Source organism: Schistocerca cancellata, chromosome 5 (assembly GCF_023864275.1).
Source record: "Schistocerca cancellata isolate TAMUIC-IGC-003103 chromosome 5, iqSchCanc2.1, whole genome shotgun sequence".
Taxonomy (NCBI): Eukaryota; Metazoa; Arthropoda; class Insecta; order Orthoptera; family Acrididae; genus Schistocerca; species Schistocerca cancellata.
The window spans coordinates 242,493,222-242,514,653 of record NC_064630.1 but is presented as its reverse complement, the minus strand read 5'-3'; the positions used below and the strand labels follow the sequence as shown (position 1 = coordinate 242,514,653).

Here is a 21,432-nt window from a genome sequence, read left to right as displayed (position 1 = left end):
TAAATAATGTTTATTACTCCACTATTGGTCAGTTTTAAATATACAGCGATTATCAAATGGTAGGTGCAGAACACAGACCTTATTTACATACAGACAATTAAAATAATCACAAAAGAATACAATACATCTGCTTTAAACATCTGATTATGCACAACTATTTGTCATGTATGTTTACAATTGCCTGCCATATCCTCATGGCCAAGTGAACTTTGATTTGTGCTCATAAATTTCCAGGAAGTTTTAAAAATTCACTGGAATGGTACAACCATAGTCTGTTTTCATCTGAATGCATTTGTAATTAACATCTGACTTTCGCAATTTCCACTTCATAATGACTAAATAGCCTGAAATGGACAATAATGGATTTCCCTATTGTAAGAGTTGAAACAATGTTGCATTTAGTTTCCTGTTTTGATTATTGCTCTGTTGTCATGCTCATGTCATTAAGAGAATAACAACATCTTTCTTTATAACTTCGTTCCATCATCCTCCCATGAGGGAACAAACTGTAATTTGACTAGAGAAGCAGTCAATACAGTACTTTGCAATTTACACTAAAGTGTCCAGCAAAGGGTTAAAAAGGGTACCATATGTTAAAAAGCTCTGGTGATTATACATTTATAAAAAACACATTTATTTTTCTTTTCTTTTTATTTGTAAGTTGCAATATATTTATGAAAGAGAACACTTTTAAAGTTACAATGTCTTTATGAAACAGTACACAAGTTACAATATATCTATGAAACAGTACATATTCGGACAGTAACAGAAGAAGGAGGAAAGAAAATATATTTAATTAAGCCTCAAAAGAACTATATTTTAAAAGTAGATCACTTGAGATAACTCTACACCTAGTTTTCAGTCTTTTCTTTGAGTATTTTAATAAATAGGCTCAGCTTCTGACTATGCTGACACTACTGTTACCGTCTTTCAGCTTTTGCTGCTTGGGCCACGAAAAACTGTAAACATAAGAAACAGTAAATTAAAGTTTAAACATTGAACATTCTGAATGAAATTACATGAATCAGGCATTGAATATTATAATACTTTTATTGTAAGACTAAGTCATGACCAAAACTATCACTGTCAGAACTGAAATATTATCTAAACAGTCAAAGGCACAAGAAACATCAAATGTCATTTAGTTCTTTCATTATCAGCTTTCAGTCCTTATGTAATACACAGAGTTAAAAGAGTTGACCATGTCATGTGCTCCACATTTCTTCACCTCACTGTTAGTGGCCTGGTTGCACTGAGAGAAATTGTGTCTGAGGGAAAACTTAATAAATTAAATATTCTAAATTCCTAGGTGTTTATGAGGGCCAGTCAGTAATTAAACAGACAAACATATATATGAAAGTAACATGTAATGCAGGGAGCTGAACCTTCTGAAAGTGCTAATTGATAACTTTGTGAAGAGTTTTAGTCATTTGCTCAATTAACAGAGGGTGTATATAAAGTCCGGGAACACTTTCAATTATTTATTGCACAAGAATCGAACTGTTGTGAGTCGCCAATCATTCAAAGCACCGCCGCGCAATTACGCGCGTCCTCTACGTGCGGCGCTGTCTGCCAGCCATGCAGCAGCTGCGCCACCTAAGCAGCCAGTTGAGCAGCGGCCGCTAGACTGGGACTCAGTGCTCATTCGAATGCTAACATGTACACATGTCTTGCTTGTCAACTTACTCTGTGACATATATGTGTTGTGTCGTTCTGAAATATATGTGTTAAACTTGACGTTATAACAATTAGCGACGAGGTAGTGGATTTTTCCTTTTCACCGTTGACCCACAGGGTTCCATGGCTACTGTCGAGCAACTATTGCAAAATCTCCTTGAACAGCAAACGCTTCTTAAAGCGGTGATTCGCGATTTCGTCGCGGCGTCAAATGCGGGGCGTTTCTCGTCGTTGGCTATACCTCCTTTTCCTCATTACGACGAGACGGCGGAAGACTGGTCTGATTATGAAAAACGTCTTCGACAGCACTTCTTGGCATTTCATGTCACGGACGAACAACCATGTAAGTCTCTGTTCCTTTCCTGGATTTCACCTCAAATGTATCGTTTGTTGTCGCAATTGGCTCCTTTGAAGGATCCTGCGTCTTTGTCCTTTCCTGAAATGTGCTCACTTCTGTCAGTCTATTTTCAAAAGCAAACGCATGTGGTAGCATCTCGTGTTGCCTTTTATCGTTGTCAAAAACAGCCACATCAATCCTATCGCGCTTGGGCTGTTGAACTTCACGGCCTCAGTCGGAAGTGTCAAATTTGTTACTGACGTTCACAAAGAATCCTATGCCGATCCCATGGTACGGGATGCTATTATCCGGTCGGCACCCGACAAAGAAGTTCGGCAACGTGCCCTTCAGTTGGCGAATCCGACCCTAGATGAAGTTCTGACACTGATTCTGATTCTGTGTTGTCTGTCAATTTCACTTTTTCCCTTTCAGGGAAGTTATTCCTCACTGTCCAAATCCTTGATCGAGATGTTCGCATGCAAGTGGATACCGGTTCTGCTGCCACTATAATTAATTGTCAGACGTATCTTCAGTTGGGTTCTCCCCTCCTGTCACCTGTCACTCGGCAATTACGGACGTACAATAAACAGAAGATTTCTCTCTTGGGACAGTTTAATGCTGAGTTATCTTACAAATCCGTCGTTTGCACTGTTCTCATATTTGTGGTCGACCAGAGCAACGCAGAAAATCTTTTTGGTTTCGATGCCTTTCGCATTTTTGGGTTCTCCATAGATGACTGTGAATATTGTCTCTGATGCTATTCCTTATGCTCAACTGGATTCCTTGTCGACGACATTTTCGTCCCTTTTTTCTCCTGGGTTAGGCAGTGCAAACGACTTTGAAGCTCATATCACACTCAAAACCCACTGCTCGGCCTAAGTTTTTCGGGCTCGGCCCATTCCTGTGGCCCTTCGTGATCGGGTAAAATGGGAGTTGGATCGTCTCACTGCTTCAGGGGTCTTGCTTCCTGTCACTTCCAGTGAGTGGTCCTCTCCTGTCGTTGTCGTTGCTAAGCCAAATGGTGATATTCGTCTCTGTGGCGATTTCAAAGCCACTGTAAATGCTCAATGCCGCATCGACACTTACCCTATGCCCCATCCTGAAGAACTGTTCACTAAACTTGCTGGATGACAGTATTTTTCTAAAATTGACCTGTCAGAAGCTTATCATCAACTTCCTCTCGACACTGCTTCCCGGCAGTTTCTGGTCCTTAACACGCCTTTCGGCCTCTATCAATACCAACACTTGCCATTCGGGGTTGCTAGCGCCCCTGCTCTCTTTCAGCGATTCTTGGAACAATTATTGCTTCCTGTCCCGGGGTGTATCAATTACATGGACGACATTGTTGTCACTGGCTCCACCACTGAAGAACATCTTCAAAATCTCCGCACACTTTTTCATGTCTTACAGACTGCCGGTCTTAAGTGTAATCTTCAGAAATCACAATTTTTTCAGGCATCTATCACGTACTTGGGGTTTCAACTCTCTCGGGATGGTATTTGTCCGCTTCAGCAAACTGTCGCTGCGATCGATGCCCTTCCTCGCCCTACATCTGTTAAGGAACTGCAGGCCTTCTTGGGGAAAATAGCATACTATCACAAGTTTTTACCGTCTGCGGCGTCAGTGGCTCAGCCGTTGCATCGCCTGTTGCATAAAAACGTGCCTTTTCACTGGTCCGCGTCATGCGAAGCGGCTTTCTAGAAATTGAAGACTGTGCTGAAACAGGCCCCGTGCCTGGCTACTTATCAACCTGGCCAACATCTTGTTCTTGCCACAGACGCCTCTCAATATGGGGTCGGTGCAGTCCTTGCGCATCGTTTTTCTGACAGTTCGGAACAACCCATTGCTTATGCCTCCAAAACGCTCACGGATGCCCAACAAAAGTATTCTCAAATTGAGAAAGAAGCTTTGGCCATTATTTATGCTCTTCATAAGTTTGGTGTTTTTCTCTATGGCTCAAAATTTCATCTTGTTACGTATCACAAACCACTTGTTTCCTTATTTCATCCATCAACGTCACTTCCCGACAAGGCTGCACACCGCCTCCAGCGTTGGGCTCTTTACTTGTCTTGTTTCAATTATGAGATTCATTTCTGGTCAACAGCTCAACATGCAAATGCTGATGCTCTGTCTCGCCTTCCCGTGGGTCCTGATCAGGCATTCGATAGGGACGAACTTTAGTGTTTCCACCTGGATGTTGCCGAGCAGCGGGTTGTGGACGGGTTCCCCATCACTGGGGACAGGCTGGCAGCTGCTACGGGTTCTGACCCTACCCTCTCCCGGGTTTTACACTGTATTCAGAAGGGCTGGCCAGATCGCCCGTCCGCTAAGACTTCTGATCCGTTGCGGAACTACTACGCTTTGTGCTACCGCCTCACGGCTAGGGATGGTGTTATCCTCCTCTCCACTGACAATGCTTCGCCGCGTGTTGTGGTACCTGCGTCTTTGCGTGCTTCGGTCTTGCGCCTCCTTCACCAAGGGCACTGGGGTGTGTCTCGCACAAAATCTCTGGCGCGCCGTCGTGCGTACTGGCTTGGCATCGACTCTGAAATAGCACACATGGTCGCTGCCTGCGGCCCTTGTGCGTCACAGGCCGCTGCCCCGAAGTCATCTTTGTCACCGTGGCCTTCGCCTGAGAAGCCCTGGGAGCGCATTCATGCCGACTTTGCGGGACCCTTTTTAGGTACTTAATGGCTCCTCGTAATTGACGCCTACTCTAACTTTCCTTTCATTGTCCGTTGCACGTCGCCTATCACCGCGGCAACCACCAGTGCTCTCGCCCGCATTTTCTCTTTGGAAGGCCTCCCCTTTACTCTTGTTACTGATAATGGTCCGCAATTTGCCTCTTCCGAATTTGCGGATTTTTGTGCTCGTCACGGCGTTATGCGTGTCACGGCCCCGCCGTTCCATCCACACTCCAACGGTGAGGCTGAACGACTGGTCCGCACAGTTAAGGCTCAGATGCGGAAACTGACTTCTTCTGCTGCTGATGATGCGCTTCTCCAGTTTCTGGCGTCTTACCGTTTCATCCCCATGGGCAACCACAGCCCGGCTGAGCTCTTACATGGCCGACAGCCCCGCACGCTACTTCATCTTTTGCGGCCTTCCACCTCATGGCCGCGGGTGCCTTCAGTTGGCTGGTTCACCGCCACCGACCTCGTCTGGGTACGGGGATATGGCAGGCGGAAAAAATGGAGCCCGGGCCGCAATTAAGACACTGTGGCAGATGCCTGTATGAAATCCAGACGGACACGGGTGTTGCAGTGCGTCATTCGGACCAGCTTCGGCCTCGTGTGCCAGGAATGCCTGTTCCAAATGCCGCTACACCACCTTTGGCTCTACCTGACGCTCGGGATCTTGGCATCTCTCAATACTCACAACGCTGACCTCTCACCATCATCGCGATGCCAGCACAAGAACCGACGCCACCAGGAGACGTGCCCATGCAGGAACCGGATGACCATCCTCTGTCAGAGCAAATCTACTCGCCTCCTCCTCCAAAGGACGCCGACACATCGCCCATGTCTCCTGTCATATCAACTGGACTTGCCGCAACGGGCAGATTGGTGCATGGGGCCCCAGCAGATTCGACCCCTACGTCTCCTGTCATCTCGATTCGTTATCATCGGGGACACTTCCGTCCGTACGGAAAGCCTCCTCCTCGAGACTTTACGGCGAGTCAAACAACGCCTATGGACGTTAGCCATCTCCAGGACACCTCCATCAAGACCAGTGCAACAATTCCAAAGGGGGGAAAAGTGTTGTGACTCACCGATCATTCAAAGCGCCGCCGCACAATTACGCGCGTCCTCTACGTGCGGCGCTGTCTGCCAGCCATGCAGCAGCTGCGCCACCTAAGCGGCCAGCCAAGCAGCGGCCGCTAGACTGGGACTCAGTGCTCATTCGAATGCTAACGTGTACACGTCTTGCTTGTCAACTTACTCTGTGACTTATATGTGTTAAACTTGACGTTATAACACAAACATTGTACAGATATCCTACATATGTCATTTTGAAGAGAAACCCTAAAAGGTCCCCCCAATCAAAAAATTTCTTGAAAGAAGTGAACAATGTACTTAGACCATTATGTGTCTTAAGGATAAACAGAATAATACAAAGGTGATGAAGAGTGGCGGAAAGGAGAATGATGACTTACCTAACATCAGACTCGGTGGTCTTTTGAAGAAGCCAAAGAACTCTCCTATCTATAAAGTGAGATTACACAGGATGGTTGAAGCAATTAAAATATCATAAGTATGCGGTGAGCAAAATGAAACTGGCTCAGAAATTATTTGTAAGACTTTGGGGAGCAAAATAACTGATGATGGTCAAAGTAGAGAGGATATAAAATGTAGACTGGCAATGGCAAGGAAAGCGTTTCTCAAGAAGAGAAATTTGTTAACATCGAGTATAGATTTAAGTGTCAGGAAGTCGTTTCTGAAAGTATTTGTATGGAGTGTAGCCATGTATGGAAGTGAAACATGGACGATAAATACACTCCTGGAAATTGAAATAAGAACACCGTGAATTCATTGTCCCAGGAAGGGGAAACTTTATTGACACATTCCTGGGGTCAGGTACATCACATGATCACACTGACAGAACCACAGGCACATCGACACAGGCAACAGAGCATGCACAATGTCGGCACTAGTACAGGGTATATCCACCTTTCGCAGCAATGCAGGCTGCTATTCTCCCATGGAGACGATCGTAGAGATGCTGGATGTAGTCCTGTGGAACGGCTTGCCATGCCATTTCCACCTGGCGCCTCAGTTGGACCAGCGTTCGTGCTGGACGTGCAGACCGCGTGAGACGACGCTCCATCCAGTCCCAAACATGCTCAATGGGGGACAGATCCGGAGATCTTGCTGGCCAGCGTAGTTGACTTACACCTTCTAGAGCACGTTGGGTGGCACGGGATACATGCGGACGTGCATTGTCCTGTTGGAACAGCAAGTTCCCTTGCCGGTCTAGGAATGGTAGAACGATGGGTTCGATGACTGTTTGGATGTACCGTGCACTATTCAGTGTCCCCTCGACGATCACCAGTGGTGTACGGCCAGTGTAGGAGATCGCTCCCCACACCATGATGCCGGGTGTTGGCCCTGTGTGCCTCGGTCGTATGCAGTCCTGATTGTGGCGCTCACCTGCACGACGCCAAACACGCATACGACCATCATTGGCACCAAGGCAGAAGCGACTCTCATCGCTGAAGACGACACGTCTCCATTCGTCCCTCCATTCACGCCTGTCGTGATGCCACTGGAGGCGGGCTGCACGATGTTGGAGCGTGAGCGGAAGACGGCCTAACGGTGTGTGGGACCGTAGCCCAGCTTCATGGAGACGGTTGCGAATGGTCCTCGCCAATACCCCAGGAGCAACAGTGTCCCTAATTTGCTGGGAAGTGGCGGTGCGGTCCCCTACGGCACTGCGTAGGATCCTACGGTCTTGGCGTGCATCCGTGCGTCGCTGCGGTCCGGTCCCAGGTCGACGGGCACATGCACCTTCCGCCGACCACTGGCGACAACATCGATGTACTGTGGAGACCTCACGCCCCACGTGTTGAGCAATTCGGCGGTACGTCCACCCGGCCTCCCGCATGCCCACTATACGCCCTCGCTCAAAGTCCGTCAACTGCACATACGGTTCACGTCCACGCTGTCGCGGCATGCTACCAGTGTTAAAGACTGCGATGGAGCTCCGTATGCCACGGCAAACTGGCTGACACTGACGGCGGCGGTGCACAAATGCTGCGCAGCTAGCGCCATTCGACGGCCAACACCGCGGTTCCTGGTGTGTCCGCTGTGCCGTGCGTGTGATCATTGCTTGTACAGCCCTCTCGCAGTGTCCGGAGCAAGTATGGTGGGTCTGACACACCGGTGTCAATGTGTTCTTTTTCCCATTTCCAGGAGTGTAGTTTACACAATAAGAGAATAGAAGCTTTCGAAATGTGGTGCTACGGAAGAATGCTGAAGATTGGATGGGTAGATCACACAACTAGATTAGATTAAATTAGATTAGATTAATACTAGTTTCATGGATCATGAATACGATATTTCGTAATGATGTGGAACGAGTCAAATTTTCCAATACATGACATAATTAAGTTAATTTAACAACATACTTAAGTTAATATAACAACTTTTTCATGTTTTGTGTTTTTTTATTTTTATTTTTTTAATATTTTTTTTCTTTTTTTTTTTTTAATTTATATCTAAAAATTCCTCTATGGAGTAGAAGGAGTTGTCATTCAGAAATTCTTTTAATTTCTTCTTAAATACTTGTTGGTTATCTGTCAGACTTTTGATACTATTTGGTAAGTGACCAAAGACTTTAGTGCCAGTATAATTCACCCCTTTCTGCGCCAAAGTTAGATTTAATCTTGAATAGTGAAGATCATCCTTTCTCCTAGTATTGTAGTTATGCACACTGCTATTACTTTTGAATTGGGTTTGGTTGTTAATAACAAATTTCATAAGAGAGTATATATACTGAGAAGCTACTGTGAATATCCCTAGATCCTTAAATAAATGTCTGCAGGATGGTCTTGGGTGGACTCCAGCTATTATTCTGATTACACGCTTTTGTGCAATAAATACTTTATTCCTCAGTGATGAATTACCCCAAAATATGATGCCATATGAAAGCAACGAGTGAAAATAGGCATAGTAAGCTAATTTACTAAGATGTTTATCACCAAAATTTGCAATGACCCTTATTGCATAAGTAGCTGAACTCAAACATTTCAGCAGATCATCAATGTGTTTCTTCCAATTTAATCTCTCATCAATGGACACACCTAAAAATTTGGAATATTCTACCTTAGCTATATGCTTCTGATTAAGATCTATATTTATTAATGGCATCATACCATTCACTGTACGGAACTGTATGTACTGTGTCTTATCAAAATTCAGTGAGAGTCCGTTTACAAGGAACCACTTAGTAATTTTCTGAAAGACAGTATTGACAATTTCATCAGTTAATTCTTGTTTGTCAGGTGTGATTACTATACTTGTATCATCAGCAAAGAGAACTAACTTTGCCTCTTCATGAATATAGAATGGCATGTCATTAATATATATTAAGAACAACAAAGGACCCAAGACTGACCCTTGTGGAACCCCATTCTTGATAGTTCCCCAGTTTGAGGAATGTGCTGATCTTTGCATATTATGAGAACTACTTATTTCAACTTTCTGCACTCTTCCAGTTAGGTACGAATTAAACCATTTGTGCACTGTCCCACTCATGCCACAATACTTGAGCTTGTCTAGCAGAATTTCATGATTTACACAATCAAAAGCCTTTGAGAGATCACAAAAAATCCCAATGGGTGGTGTTCGGTTATTCAGATCATTCAAAATTTGATTGGTGAAAGCATATATGGCATTTTCTGTTGAAAAACCTTTCTGGAAACCAAACTGACATTTTGTTAGTACTTCATTGTTACAGATATGTGAAGCTACTCTTGAATACATTACTTTCTCAAAAATTTTGGATAAAGCTGTTAGAAGGGAGATTGGACGGTAATTCTTGACATCAGATCTATCCCCCTTTTTATGCAAAGGTATAACAATAGCATATTTCAGTCTATCAGGGAAAATGCCCTGTTCCAGAGAGCTATTACACAGGTGGCTGAGAATCTTACTTATCTGTTGAGACCAAGCTTTTAGTATTTTGCTGGAAATGCCATCAATTCCATGTGAGTTTTTGCTTTTAAGCAAGTTTATTATTTTCCTAATTTCAGAGGGAGAAGTGGGGGAGATTTCAATTGTATCAAATTGCATAGGTATGGCCTCTTCCATTAACAGCCTAGCATCTTCTAATGAACACCTGGATCCTACTATATCCACAACATTTAGAAAATGATTATTAAAAATATTTTCAACTTCTGAATTTTGGTTTGTAAAGTTTTCATTCAATTTGATGGTAATACTGTCTTCCTGTGCTCTTAGTTGACCTGTTTCTCTTTTAATAATATTCCAAATTGTTTTAATTTTATTATCAGAGTTGCTGATTTCAGACATGATACACATAATTCTGGATTTTTTAATAACTTTTCTTAATATAACACAGTAGTTTTTATAATGTTTGATAGTTTCTGGGTCACTACTCTTTCTTGCTGTCAGATACATTTCCCTTTTTCGGTTACAAGATATTTTTATACCCTTAGTAAGCCATGGTTTGTTACAAGGTTTCTTACGAGTATATTTAACTATTTTCTTCGGGAAGCAGTTTTCAAATGCATTTACAAAAATGTCATGAAATAAATCATATTTTAAATTGGCATCAGGTTCACGGTACACCTCATCCCAGTCTAACTGCTGTAGGCTTTCCCTGAAATTTGCAGTTGTTAAATCGTTGACTGAACGTACTACTTTGGAGGACTGTTTAGTATTGCTGAATGGAGCTATGTCATACACTCCTGGAAATTGAAATAAGAACACCGTGAATTCATTGTCCCAGGAAGGGGAAACTTTATTGACACATTCCTGGGGTCAGATGCATCACATGATCACACTGACAGAACCACAGGCACATAGACACAGGCAACAGAGCATGCACAATGTCGGCACTAGTACAGTGTATATCCACCTTTCGCAGCAATGCAGGCTGCTATTCTCCCATGGAGACGATCGTAGAGATGCTGGGTGTAGTCCTGTGGAACGGCTTGCCATGCCATTTCCACCTGGCGCCTCAGTTGGACCAGCGTTCGTGCTGGACGTGCAGAACGCGTGAGACGACGCTTCATCCAGTCCCAAACATGCTCAATGGGGGACAGATCCAGAGATCTTGCTGGCCAGGGTAGTTGACTTACACCTTCTAGAGCATGTTGGGTGGCACGGGATACATGTGGACGTGCATTGTCCTGTTGGAACAGCAAGTTCCCTTGCCGGTCTAGGAATGGTAGAACGATGGGTTCGATGACGGTTTGGATGTACCGTGCACTATTCAGTGTCCCCTCGACGATCACCAGTGGTGTACGGCCAGTGTAGGAGATCGCTCCCCACACCATGATGCCGGGTGTTGGCCCTGTGTGCCTCGGTCATATGCAGTCCTGATTGTGGCGCTCACCTGCACGGCGCCAAACTCGCATACGACCATCATTGGCACCAAGGCAGAAGCGACTCTCATCGCTGAAGACGACACGTCTCCATTCGTCCCTCCATTCACGCCTGTCGCGACACCACTGGAGGTGGGCTGCACAATGTTGGGGCGTGAGCGGAAGACGGCCTAACGGTGTGCGGGACCGTAGCCCAGCTTCATGGAGACGGTTGTGAATGGTCCTCGCCGATACCCCAGGAGCAACAGTGTCCCTAATTTGCTGGGAAGTGGCGGTGCGGTCCCCTGCGGCACTGCGTAGGATCCTACGGTCTTGGCGTGCATCCGTGCGTCGCTGCGGTCCGGTCCCAGGTCGACGGGCACGTGCACCTTCCACCGACCACTGGCGACAACATCGATGTACTGTGGAGACCTCACGCCCCACGTGTTGAGCAATTCGGCGGTACGTCCACCCGGCCTCCCGCATGCCCACTATACGCCCTCGCTCAAAGTCCGTCAACTGCACATACGGTTCACGTCCACGCTGTCACGGCATGCTACCAGTGTTAAAGACTGCGATGGAGCTCCGTATGCCACGGCAAACTGGCTGACACTGACGGCGGCGGTGCACAAATGCTGCGCAGCTAGCGCCATTCGACGGCCAACACCGCGGTTCCTGGTGTGTCCGCTGTGCCGTGCGTGTGATCATTGCTTATACAGCCCTCTCGCAGTGTCTGGAGCAAGTATGGTGGGTCTGACACACCGGTGTCAATGTGTTCTTTTTTCCATTTCCAGGAGTGTATATTGTAACTAGCTGTGCACCATGATCAGAAAGACCATTCTCAACAGGCTGAGCATTTATCTGGTTAAACTTATCTTGGTCTATAAAGAAGTTATCTATCAGTGAGCTGCTATCCTTTACCACCCGAGTAGGAAAATCAATAACGGGTGTCAAATTGAAAGAACCGAGTAATACTTCAAGGTCATTTTTCCTATTACCCTCTTTCAGAGAATCTACATTGAAGTCCCCACAAATAATAATTTGCTTCCCCCTGTCTGACAGATAGCACAACAAGGAGTCCAAATTTTTCAGAAATAGATGAAAATTTCCTGATGGGGACCTATATACAGTTACAATTATAAATGTCCCTTTATTTAATTTAAGCTCACAGGCACATGCTTCTATATGTTTCTCTACACAAAACTTTTTTGTTTCTATACTTTTTGCACAATGATAACTTTTGACATATATGGCAACTCCTCCTTTCTCCATATTTTCTCTCATTACATGTACAGAGAGCTTATATCCATTTACATTTACCTTATCCATATCAGTAACAATGTGATGCTCAGACAGGCACAGTATATCTATTTCATCCTCAGCTTCTGAATCTTCTAAACAAACCAGAAGCTCATCTATTTTATTCTTTAAACTCCCAATATTTTGATGAAATATACTTACATTATTTTTAATTATACTTTTATGAGAACCTTTCCTTATTCTAACTTTTGCAGTACTCTCCTGTCTGAGTTTCTCATTGTGCTTAGGCCTAGTTGCTATACCAGTGGTCACATGGTGTTCAGAGAGGCAGATTATGTCAGCTGGGTTGGGTGACTAATTCATCAATGCAATTACCTAGGACTGAGATACAACTTGGTGGAGATAAAATTTCTGGTGATTCGTGAAAATTTATAATTGACAGCTGTGATTGGTGATCCAATGTGCTAGAATTGTGCTGTTTAATTTCTTTCCTAAACTGAAGATTTGTTTCAATTCTGACCTCTCGTAGAACTTGACATCTTTCTGTCTTACCTATCCTAAAAAAGGTGCTGCTCCAACACCTGTAACCACTGGTATTTTACCATTCATGGCAGTGCCTCCCCCCCTTAAATTTCCTGCTATTACCCCAGCCAGTTTCCCCTTCCCTTTCCTGTTGAGATGTAGGCCGTGCCTGGTATAGTCCCACCTACTGAGAGAATCAACAGGAACCACACCAATATGAGCCCCCGCACCCGACCCAAGCAGCCGTTCCAACTCCAAATTAACTCTCCCAACAGAAGAGTTCAAATGAGGCCGGTCATGGCGTCTCAGGACAGATACAAATTCAACATTGGTGTGTCTCGATGCCGACGCAATCTTTACCAGGTCACACTCTATACTGTACCCAGGATCTCTGTCGATGCTGTTCCCTGGCCCTCCCACAATAACCACGGTGTCTTCCCTGGTAAATCCTTTACAGAGTGAACCTAAATCCTCTGTCACCTGATCCAGACTAGCACTTGGTTTGAAAAAATTTGTGACCTGGTATTCTGGTCCTAATTCCTCCTGCAGAAGTTGGCCTACACCTCTGGCATGAGAACTGCCTAATAACAAAACTTTCTTCCTTTTCGATGGCTTTCCTACATTCTTTTTCAATTTCCTATTGAAAGTTTGTTGTGTCCTGTCTACACCTACCTCTGCTTGAGGCTCATCAGTTTCTAACTGAAGCAACAGGTCAAACTTATTTTTGACATTCACCACAAAACTGTCAGACTTAGTTCTAGGCCTGTTCCTTCTGTTACCTGTTGCCACTTCCCACCTCTCTTTGCCCTTCTCCCGCCTTAACCTGTCCAGATCTTCCCTAGCCTGATCTAGCTCAGCCTGAAGGGCAGCAATTTTCCCCTCCTGTTCCACTATCTTCCTATCTCTGCTGCAAATCCTACATAACCACTGATGAGCCTGATCCACTTCCTCAACACCCACGCCACTGCAGTCCCCCCAATGAAAAAAACTACTGCATCCATCACACCAAACCCCGGAACTAACAATTCTACGGCAAGTCAGGCATTTCTCACTCATGGCAAAAATAATACTTTAGCTAGAATAAATTAATTAAATTACGGAAAATCAAAAAAGACGTTACAAGAATTAAGCCTATTCACAAATGTATATAAGCAAGTTTCTGATACAAAGTTACGCTGTTTTTCTGAAATCTGTATTAAAACAATGAAGTTATATGCTGTTTATGGTAGTTTACTTATTTGTTACCGAGAAATTAGTTAAATTACCGTGAAACAAGAAACAAACACGTTTACAAAATTTAAGCCTAAGCGCGACTTCGCGAAGTTATGATCTTTTCGTGTTTTTTGAAAAAATACGCAAAGAAAAGTCAAACCTTTAACGGCAAGACTAAATGATACACTAATGCATGTATTTAATTTGTTGTCGGCGTTAAACTAAATTATATTCCTGTCTAAATCACGTAACTTTCTGGAAATGGTTTCTGGCGTCACTTACTCGGCGGCCATCTTGGAACACCTCTCAACTAATGAGGAGGTATTGAATAGAATTGGAGAGAAGAGAAATCTGTGGCACAACTTGACTAGAAGAAGGGATCGGCTGGTAGGGCATATTCTGAGGCATCAAGGGATCACAAATTTAGTATTGGAGGGCAGCGTGGAGGGTAAAAATTGTAGAGGGAGACCAAGAGATGAATACACTAAACAGATTCAGAAGGATGTAGGTTGCAGTAGGTACTGGGAGATGAAGAAGCTTGCACAGGATAGAGTAGCATGGAGAGCTGCATCAAACCAGTCTCTGGACTGAAGACCACCACAACAACAATAACAACAACAACAACAACGACAACACGTAAAGTTCCATAGGACCAAATTGAGGAGCAAATCTCCAAGGTCATGGAACTTGTCACTTCATGAAATTGCAACATAAAAGTAGTACAGATAAAAATAAAATCTTTATGAACCCAAAAAAAGTCAAGCCATAAGTTTAAGTAGATGCAATCAACAATATAACATAAAATTAGCTTAATTTTTCAAGGAACTCCTAGACAGAATAGGAGTAAACCATGAGGAAACTCTTCAGTTTCGATTTGAAAGCGCGTGGATTACTGCTAAGATTTTTGAATTCAAGTGGTAGCCTATCGAAAATGGATGCAGCAGTATACTGCACACCTTTTTGCACAAGAGTTAAGGAAGTTGGATCCAAATGCAGGTTTGATTTCTGCCGAGTATTAACTGAGTGAAAGCTGCTTATTCTTGGGAATAAGCTAATATTCTTAACAAGAAATGACAATAAGGAATATATATATTGAGAGGCCAATGTCAAAATACCCAGACTCGTGAACAGGGGTCGACAAGAGGTTCATGAACTTACACCACTTATTGCCCAAACTGCCCGTTTCTGAGCCAAAAAATATCCTATGAGAATGGGCAGGGTTACACCAAAAAGTAATACCATACAGCATAAGCGAATGAAAATAAGCAAAGTAGACTAATTGTCATGTTGAACAATCACTTACTTCAGATACCGTTCGAATACTAAAAATGGCAGCATTAAGTCTTTGAACAAGATCCTAAACGTGGGCTTCCTATGACAGTTTACTATCTATCTGAATATCTAGAAATTTCCACTTTTCAGTTTCACTAATCATACGCCCATTCTGTGAAATTAAAATGTTGGGTTTTGTTGAATTGTGTGTTTGAAAATGTACAAACTGAGTCTTACGGTGCTTTAGCATTAGTTAATTTCTACAAGCCATGAACTTACGTCATGAACTGCACTGTTTGAAACCGATACAATGTTGCACACAACATCCTTTACTACCAAGACAGTGTCATCAACAAACAGAAATATTAGAGTTACCCGTAATACTAGAGGGCATGTTATTTACATAAATAAGGAACATGAGTGGCCAAACACTGAACCCTGGGGCACCCCCCATTTGACCACACACTTTTTGCTGTCTGGTGTTAAAGTAAGAGGTGAACCAATTGTGAGCTACTCCCCATATTCCGTAATGGTCCAATTTCTGGAGCAATATTTCATGATCAACACAATCACACGTCTTAGTTAAATCAAAAAATATGCCTAGCATTCAAAACCTTTTGTTTAGCCCATTCAATACCTCACAGAGAAAAGGGAATATAGCATTTTCAGCTGTTAAATGACTTATAAAGCCAAACTGTTCATTTGATAGCAAATTATGTGATATAAAATGATCAATTATCCTTACATACACAGCCTTTTCAATAACTTTTGCAAACACTTATGGCATAGAAATAGGTCTAAAAATGTTCACATTATCCCTATCTCCCTTTATAAAGTGGCTTTACTACTGAGTAATTCAATTGTTCAGGAAACTGACCATTCCTAAAGGAAAAATCACAAATATGGCTAAATACAAGGCTAACATGTGCAGCACAGTACTTTAATAATCTGCTAGACACTCCATCATATCCACAAGAGTCTTTAGCCTTCATTGATTTAATTATTGACTCAATATCAAGCTTGTCAGTATCAGAGGAGTATTTCAGACATCAATCTCAGAAAGGCATTTGCCAAGAGAGTTATACAATTCCCTGTAGACACTAAATTTTTATTTAATTCACCAGAAATGCTCAGAAAAATGATTGTTAAATACTGTACACATATCTGACTTATCAGTAACAGAAATATTTTTACTGCAAACTTATTTTATATTGTCGACCTTGTGCTGCTGACCACACACTTCCTTCACATCTGAATATGGTTTTAATTTTATCCTGTGAAGTAGCTAATCTATTTGCATACCACATACTCTTTGCCTTCCTAATAATATTTTTAAGCACCTTACAATACTGTTTGTAATGGGCTACTGTAGCTTGATTGTAATGACTTCTAACATTTTGACATAATTCCCACTTTGTTCTACATGATATCCTAATCCCACTAGTCAGTCACCCAGGCTGCCTTTTACTGATAGTACCCCATTTAGAATGTTCTAATAGAGTTAGGGGACCTATAAACAACAAAAATTAAACATTTAGTTTCACTAAATTAAACTGCCCCTGCACAATATTCAAATATCTGTTCAGTGCAGTGTCGTGATACATCTATGGACTCAAATGGAATATCATTTTTTACATATATGTACACTCCCCCACTCTACAAGGAACTCTTTGAAAAACAGCCTGCTAATCTGTATCCTGGTAAAGGAAGCCTCTGAATTGTCAAATTATTTAAGTGGTGCTCCAATAGACCAATAAATTCAGAGTCAAAATCTATAAGCAGTTCAGTTCACTAACTTTATCTCTAATACCTCTTATATTTTGATGAAATATGCTAATTCCTTCTCTGCCTGGAAACATGACATCCTCTGCAGGTGATTCCTTAGTTAGAGGGACTTCCTTTAAGCAGGTATACCAATCTAAAAAAGATGCAGCTCTATCACCAACTACTACAGGAATTTTTCCCACAAACGATCCACCACCACCCACTACACTGTCACCTACAAGCTTTGCCAGCTTCCCCTTCCCATACCTATTGAGGTATCCGTAGTGAAACCCAATCTACTGATAGACTCAACTGGCACCACCACAATCTGTGCCTTCTCCAGCCCCATGTTAACATGTCTAACAGCTGCATTAAGATGAGGCTGATCAGGACACTGAAACAGTTGCACGAAATGCACACTAGTGCATTGTTAATGAAAAAGAGAAATGCCATCACAGAACATGCTGGAAATTGTGATTTCAATACACTATCAGTTGCTGTCTCATGTCACACATGCATATCTTGCACACGCTCTGTGCAGAGTACTTCACTGTGTCATTACGTTTGAGTGAGTGAGAGAAGCAAATATGCTTTGTGACCGGTTAAATGCAATATGAAATAGTGGTCACAACAAAACAGTGTGTGTACATTGTCAAATGTTATGCAAGGCACAGTTCATGAAAAACATGTGCGGAACTGACAGTGCAAGATATTAAAACTGGAACTGTTTTGGCAAAACCTCCAGCAAAGTCTACAATCCAAAACTTAGTGGTGAAGCGGCACAAAATGGGGTCTGTAGCGAATAAAAACATTAGCTATCCAAAAGGAGTTAGAATGTCAGAAAATGTTGCTTGAGTGAATAAAAGCTTGGAACAATCTGACAAAATTTCTGTGTCGAAACATTTTGAGAGACGACCTGCTCTCTGTATCTTTATAAATTCACTTACGCGCAAGTTAGTGTCCAGATAAACTTTCACATGTTAAGTTCAGTTGGTGGTTCCTGACTTATGGATCTTCAGTTTTTCATTTCTTCAGATGAAGCCTGGTTCAGCCTGTAAGATATGTGAAGTCACAGAACGTGCACCATTATGCATCAGAAAATTCCCATCAGTATTTTGAAGAGCAATTGCACAATCTCAAGATTGGTGTTTTGTGCACAACGTCTGCTGTCCACATCGTAACACAATTCTTTCACCAAACTATTAATGCTAACTCTTAAGCCCATAAACTTTTCAATCCGTATGTGGACCACTCACAAGTTGTTTCTCTTCCTATCTGCTGAAGTACTATAAAGATGAAACAATCAGAGCCATCTTTGGCAACAACTTTAATCACATGACTCACCTCGGCAATAGCTGTCAAACTGAAATCTCCTCTTATTACAACAGCGTCATCAGGAAACTTACAAGCAATATTCTGCAAGTTTGCTCTGAAGTGCTCTGGTGCTGCAGCTTGTGACACTGGTGGGATATAAATCCATCTGGGCATCATATTTCAAATACATTGGATGCTTAACTTCATCCAAATTATTTTACATTTGGAATCCATAATCACCTCACTAGATATTATCGAATCCTCTGCAGCAATAAATATGCCGCATAGCTTTGCTATACAATTGGAATTTAGATTTTGCTGCTTTTCTTTTCCAGTTTTGTGCAGCTTTCTTTTCCTGATAATATGAAGCTACTATACCTTCAATAAATAAGACTATTGTATTTACCCGATTACAAGAGATTTGTTTCTCCAGGTTCGTAATTTGAAAAATATGTGATTGTCTTATATTCACAAATTAAAATATTGCTGCTGAAGTCAACGTTTTTAGATTGTTTAATACATTAATATAGGGGCGATCTTACACTTACAAATGAAGCTTTGGCTACTGAGGTTTTGTGCAAATTTATTTTGAAGAATTCCAATAAAATAAATTTTTCTCAAGGAGCCTCTAAAAAAGGGGATCTTCTTATATCTAAAGTCGTCTTACGCTCAGGTAAATATGGTAATTTTGGAACCTTAGCACAGATACTCCTGCAGTTTACTAATACTACATTACTATTTTAATGTACAGAAAGTTCTGGTTGAGAATAAAGGAGACGACTCTCTGAAACGCAGAAGCACTGTGTCATCAACAGGTACACATACAAAAGGTACAGAGCTTTGCTTTGCTAGCTTTCAGAATGAAATTCATTTCTCAAGCATAACATGGCCAGGCCTCTGATGGGATAGGATCAGCCTGTGACAGGACTGGAGTAGGAGGTGCTGGGTGGATGGATAGGGCAGGTCTTGCATTTGGGTCTTCCACGAGGGTATGATCCTTGTGGCAGGGGACTGGAGGTAGGAGTGGCATGGGGATGGACTAGGATGTTGTGGATGTTGAGTGGTCGTGGAACACCACTTTGGGAGGGGATGGATATATCTTGGGTAGGATGTCCCTCATTTCAGGGCATGATAATAGATAATCAAAGCCCTGGCGAAGGACATGGTTCAGTCATTCCTGTTCCAGGTGGTATTGGGCTACAAGGGGGTGCTTCTTTGTGGTTAGTTCTTGGGATGGATGTGAGGATCAGGTGTGTGGGGATATGGCCCAGGAGATCTGTTTGTGTATTAGGTCTGAGGGGTACTGCAACCTGCGGAGGCTTTTGTGAGGCCTTCAGCATAGTGGGCGAGGGAGTTCTCATCACTGAAGATGCATCTACCAAAGGTGGACAGACTGTATGGTAGGGATTTTTTTGTGTGGAAGGAGTGGCAGCTGTAAAAGTGCACATAATGTTGGTGATTGGTGGGTTCAATATGAACTGAGGTGTGGATCGAGCAACCAGAGGAGATCAACATCTAGGAAACTGGCATGATGGGTGTAGGAGGACCAGGTGAAGTGGATGGGAGAGAATTTTGGGATTGTGGAGGAATGAGGATAAGGTATTCTGGTCTTGGGTCCAGATTATAAAGATGTCATCAAGAAACCTGAACCAGACGAGGGGTTTAGAATTTTGGGAAGATAGGAATGTTTCCTCTAGGTGGCCCATGGCTCTGCTATGAATTTGCCTGTGTACCTTCCCTCTGAAGGTGAAGTAGTTATAAGTTAGGATGTAGTTGGGCAGGTGTACGAGGAATGAAGTGGTGGGTTTGAAATCTGCAGGGCATCGGAAGACATTAGTATTTTGTTCTTTCTGGTCATTCAAAGACATAAGGTCTCCTCCAAGAGCGAAGTGCATATTTTTCTCTGATTACTGCAGGTAATTAAACACTGAGGGGTAAAAAGAAAGTTCTTGTGGACGTCGCTTGCTCTCTGCTACCCATGTAGCGAGCAGCTGCTGCTTTTGTGTAGTGCACACCTCACCTACTGATGGGGCATCCTACAATTCTCCACGCAAGACCAAAGGTAAAGAAATATGCACATGGGATTGTAACAGAATCAGCTCTCAGCTCCAAACCAGAGGACTGCAGTTGATTCTGGGTACAACACAGCAAACAGAAGAAGTGCTTCCACCTCGTATGTGTGGTTAGCTATCTTCAACGATCGAGCCATCTCTCTAAAGGAACTGAGGATGTGCTAGAAACCAGGCGGCAAGCATAATTCGTGTGACACAAGCTACAAATTACAGCTGGTTTCATCCAGTATATTCACTAGTGGCAGCAGTGTCTCTTCCACATTTCAAATAAGACCTCTAAGCATGAATAACAAGTGCACAATGGTCCACTTATCACACTTCGCTACTACTTGTAAACCACAAGCTTTTTGTCTCACTTCTACTATTTAGGCCTCAGAAATAAGGCTCTTCTTGAAGGATCCACTAAAACTCACCTTACATAGCTGTGAGAGCACATGGCCAAATCGGTCACTAGTCTGCAGCACCACCCTCACCCAGGCCGGCAGACCACCCTGCACATGGCCACTGCCATAGCGTCGGTCCAGCAATAGCACAGCTGCATAGTCACCACGGTGCCGTACTGACCGCCCCACACTCTGGTTGACGGCCTTCATGCACAGGCTCTCGTAGTACTCCCGACCAGCACCCTTGCCCTGAGTCGGAAGGAGTTCAGTGTGTTAGTGGCAATCACAATTTGCAACAAATATTTTCTGAAATAAAAGATTCTCCCATTAAGTTCTTACAAACATTGGCACTATTGAGATGTGATATTACTATTATTTTAAAACTTGTTAATTACTATTGTTAAATCAGTTGCGGAAACTGATCGAGTAGATTGTTTACAGTGAGTGTACACTGGAGTGTCATTCAGTCATGGCCACAACCATTCCAATTGTGTGGGAAATGAAATTCCCCTGTACTACATTTAATCTCTCTCTACAATGTCCTTTCTTCCAGGAGTGTTAATCCCACAA

The 21,432-nt window shown here is 43.0% G+C and overlaps 1 protein-coding gene across 1 annotated transcript in view; it reads right to left on the bottom strand.

Moving 5' to 3' along the window:
- Nucleotides 1–666: 666 nt before the first annotated feature.
- The window catches only part of LOC126188286 (ATP-dependent DNA helicase DDX11-like), a 139,393-nt gene continuing 118,627 nt past the window's right edge, over nt 667–21,432 (bottom strand). Inside the window, exons 16-17 of the mRNA XM_049929870.1 lie at nt 20,893–21,111; nt 667–959 (exon numbers count right to left, since the gene is read on the bottom strand). Of these exons, the coding sequence (XP_049785827.1) occupies nt 921–959; nt 20,893–21,111 (258 nt within the window). The 3' untranslated portion in view covers nt 667–920. The remainder of the gene's footprint in view (nt 960–20,892; nt 21,112–21,432) is intronic.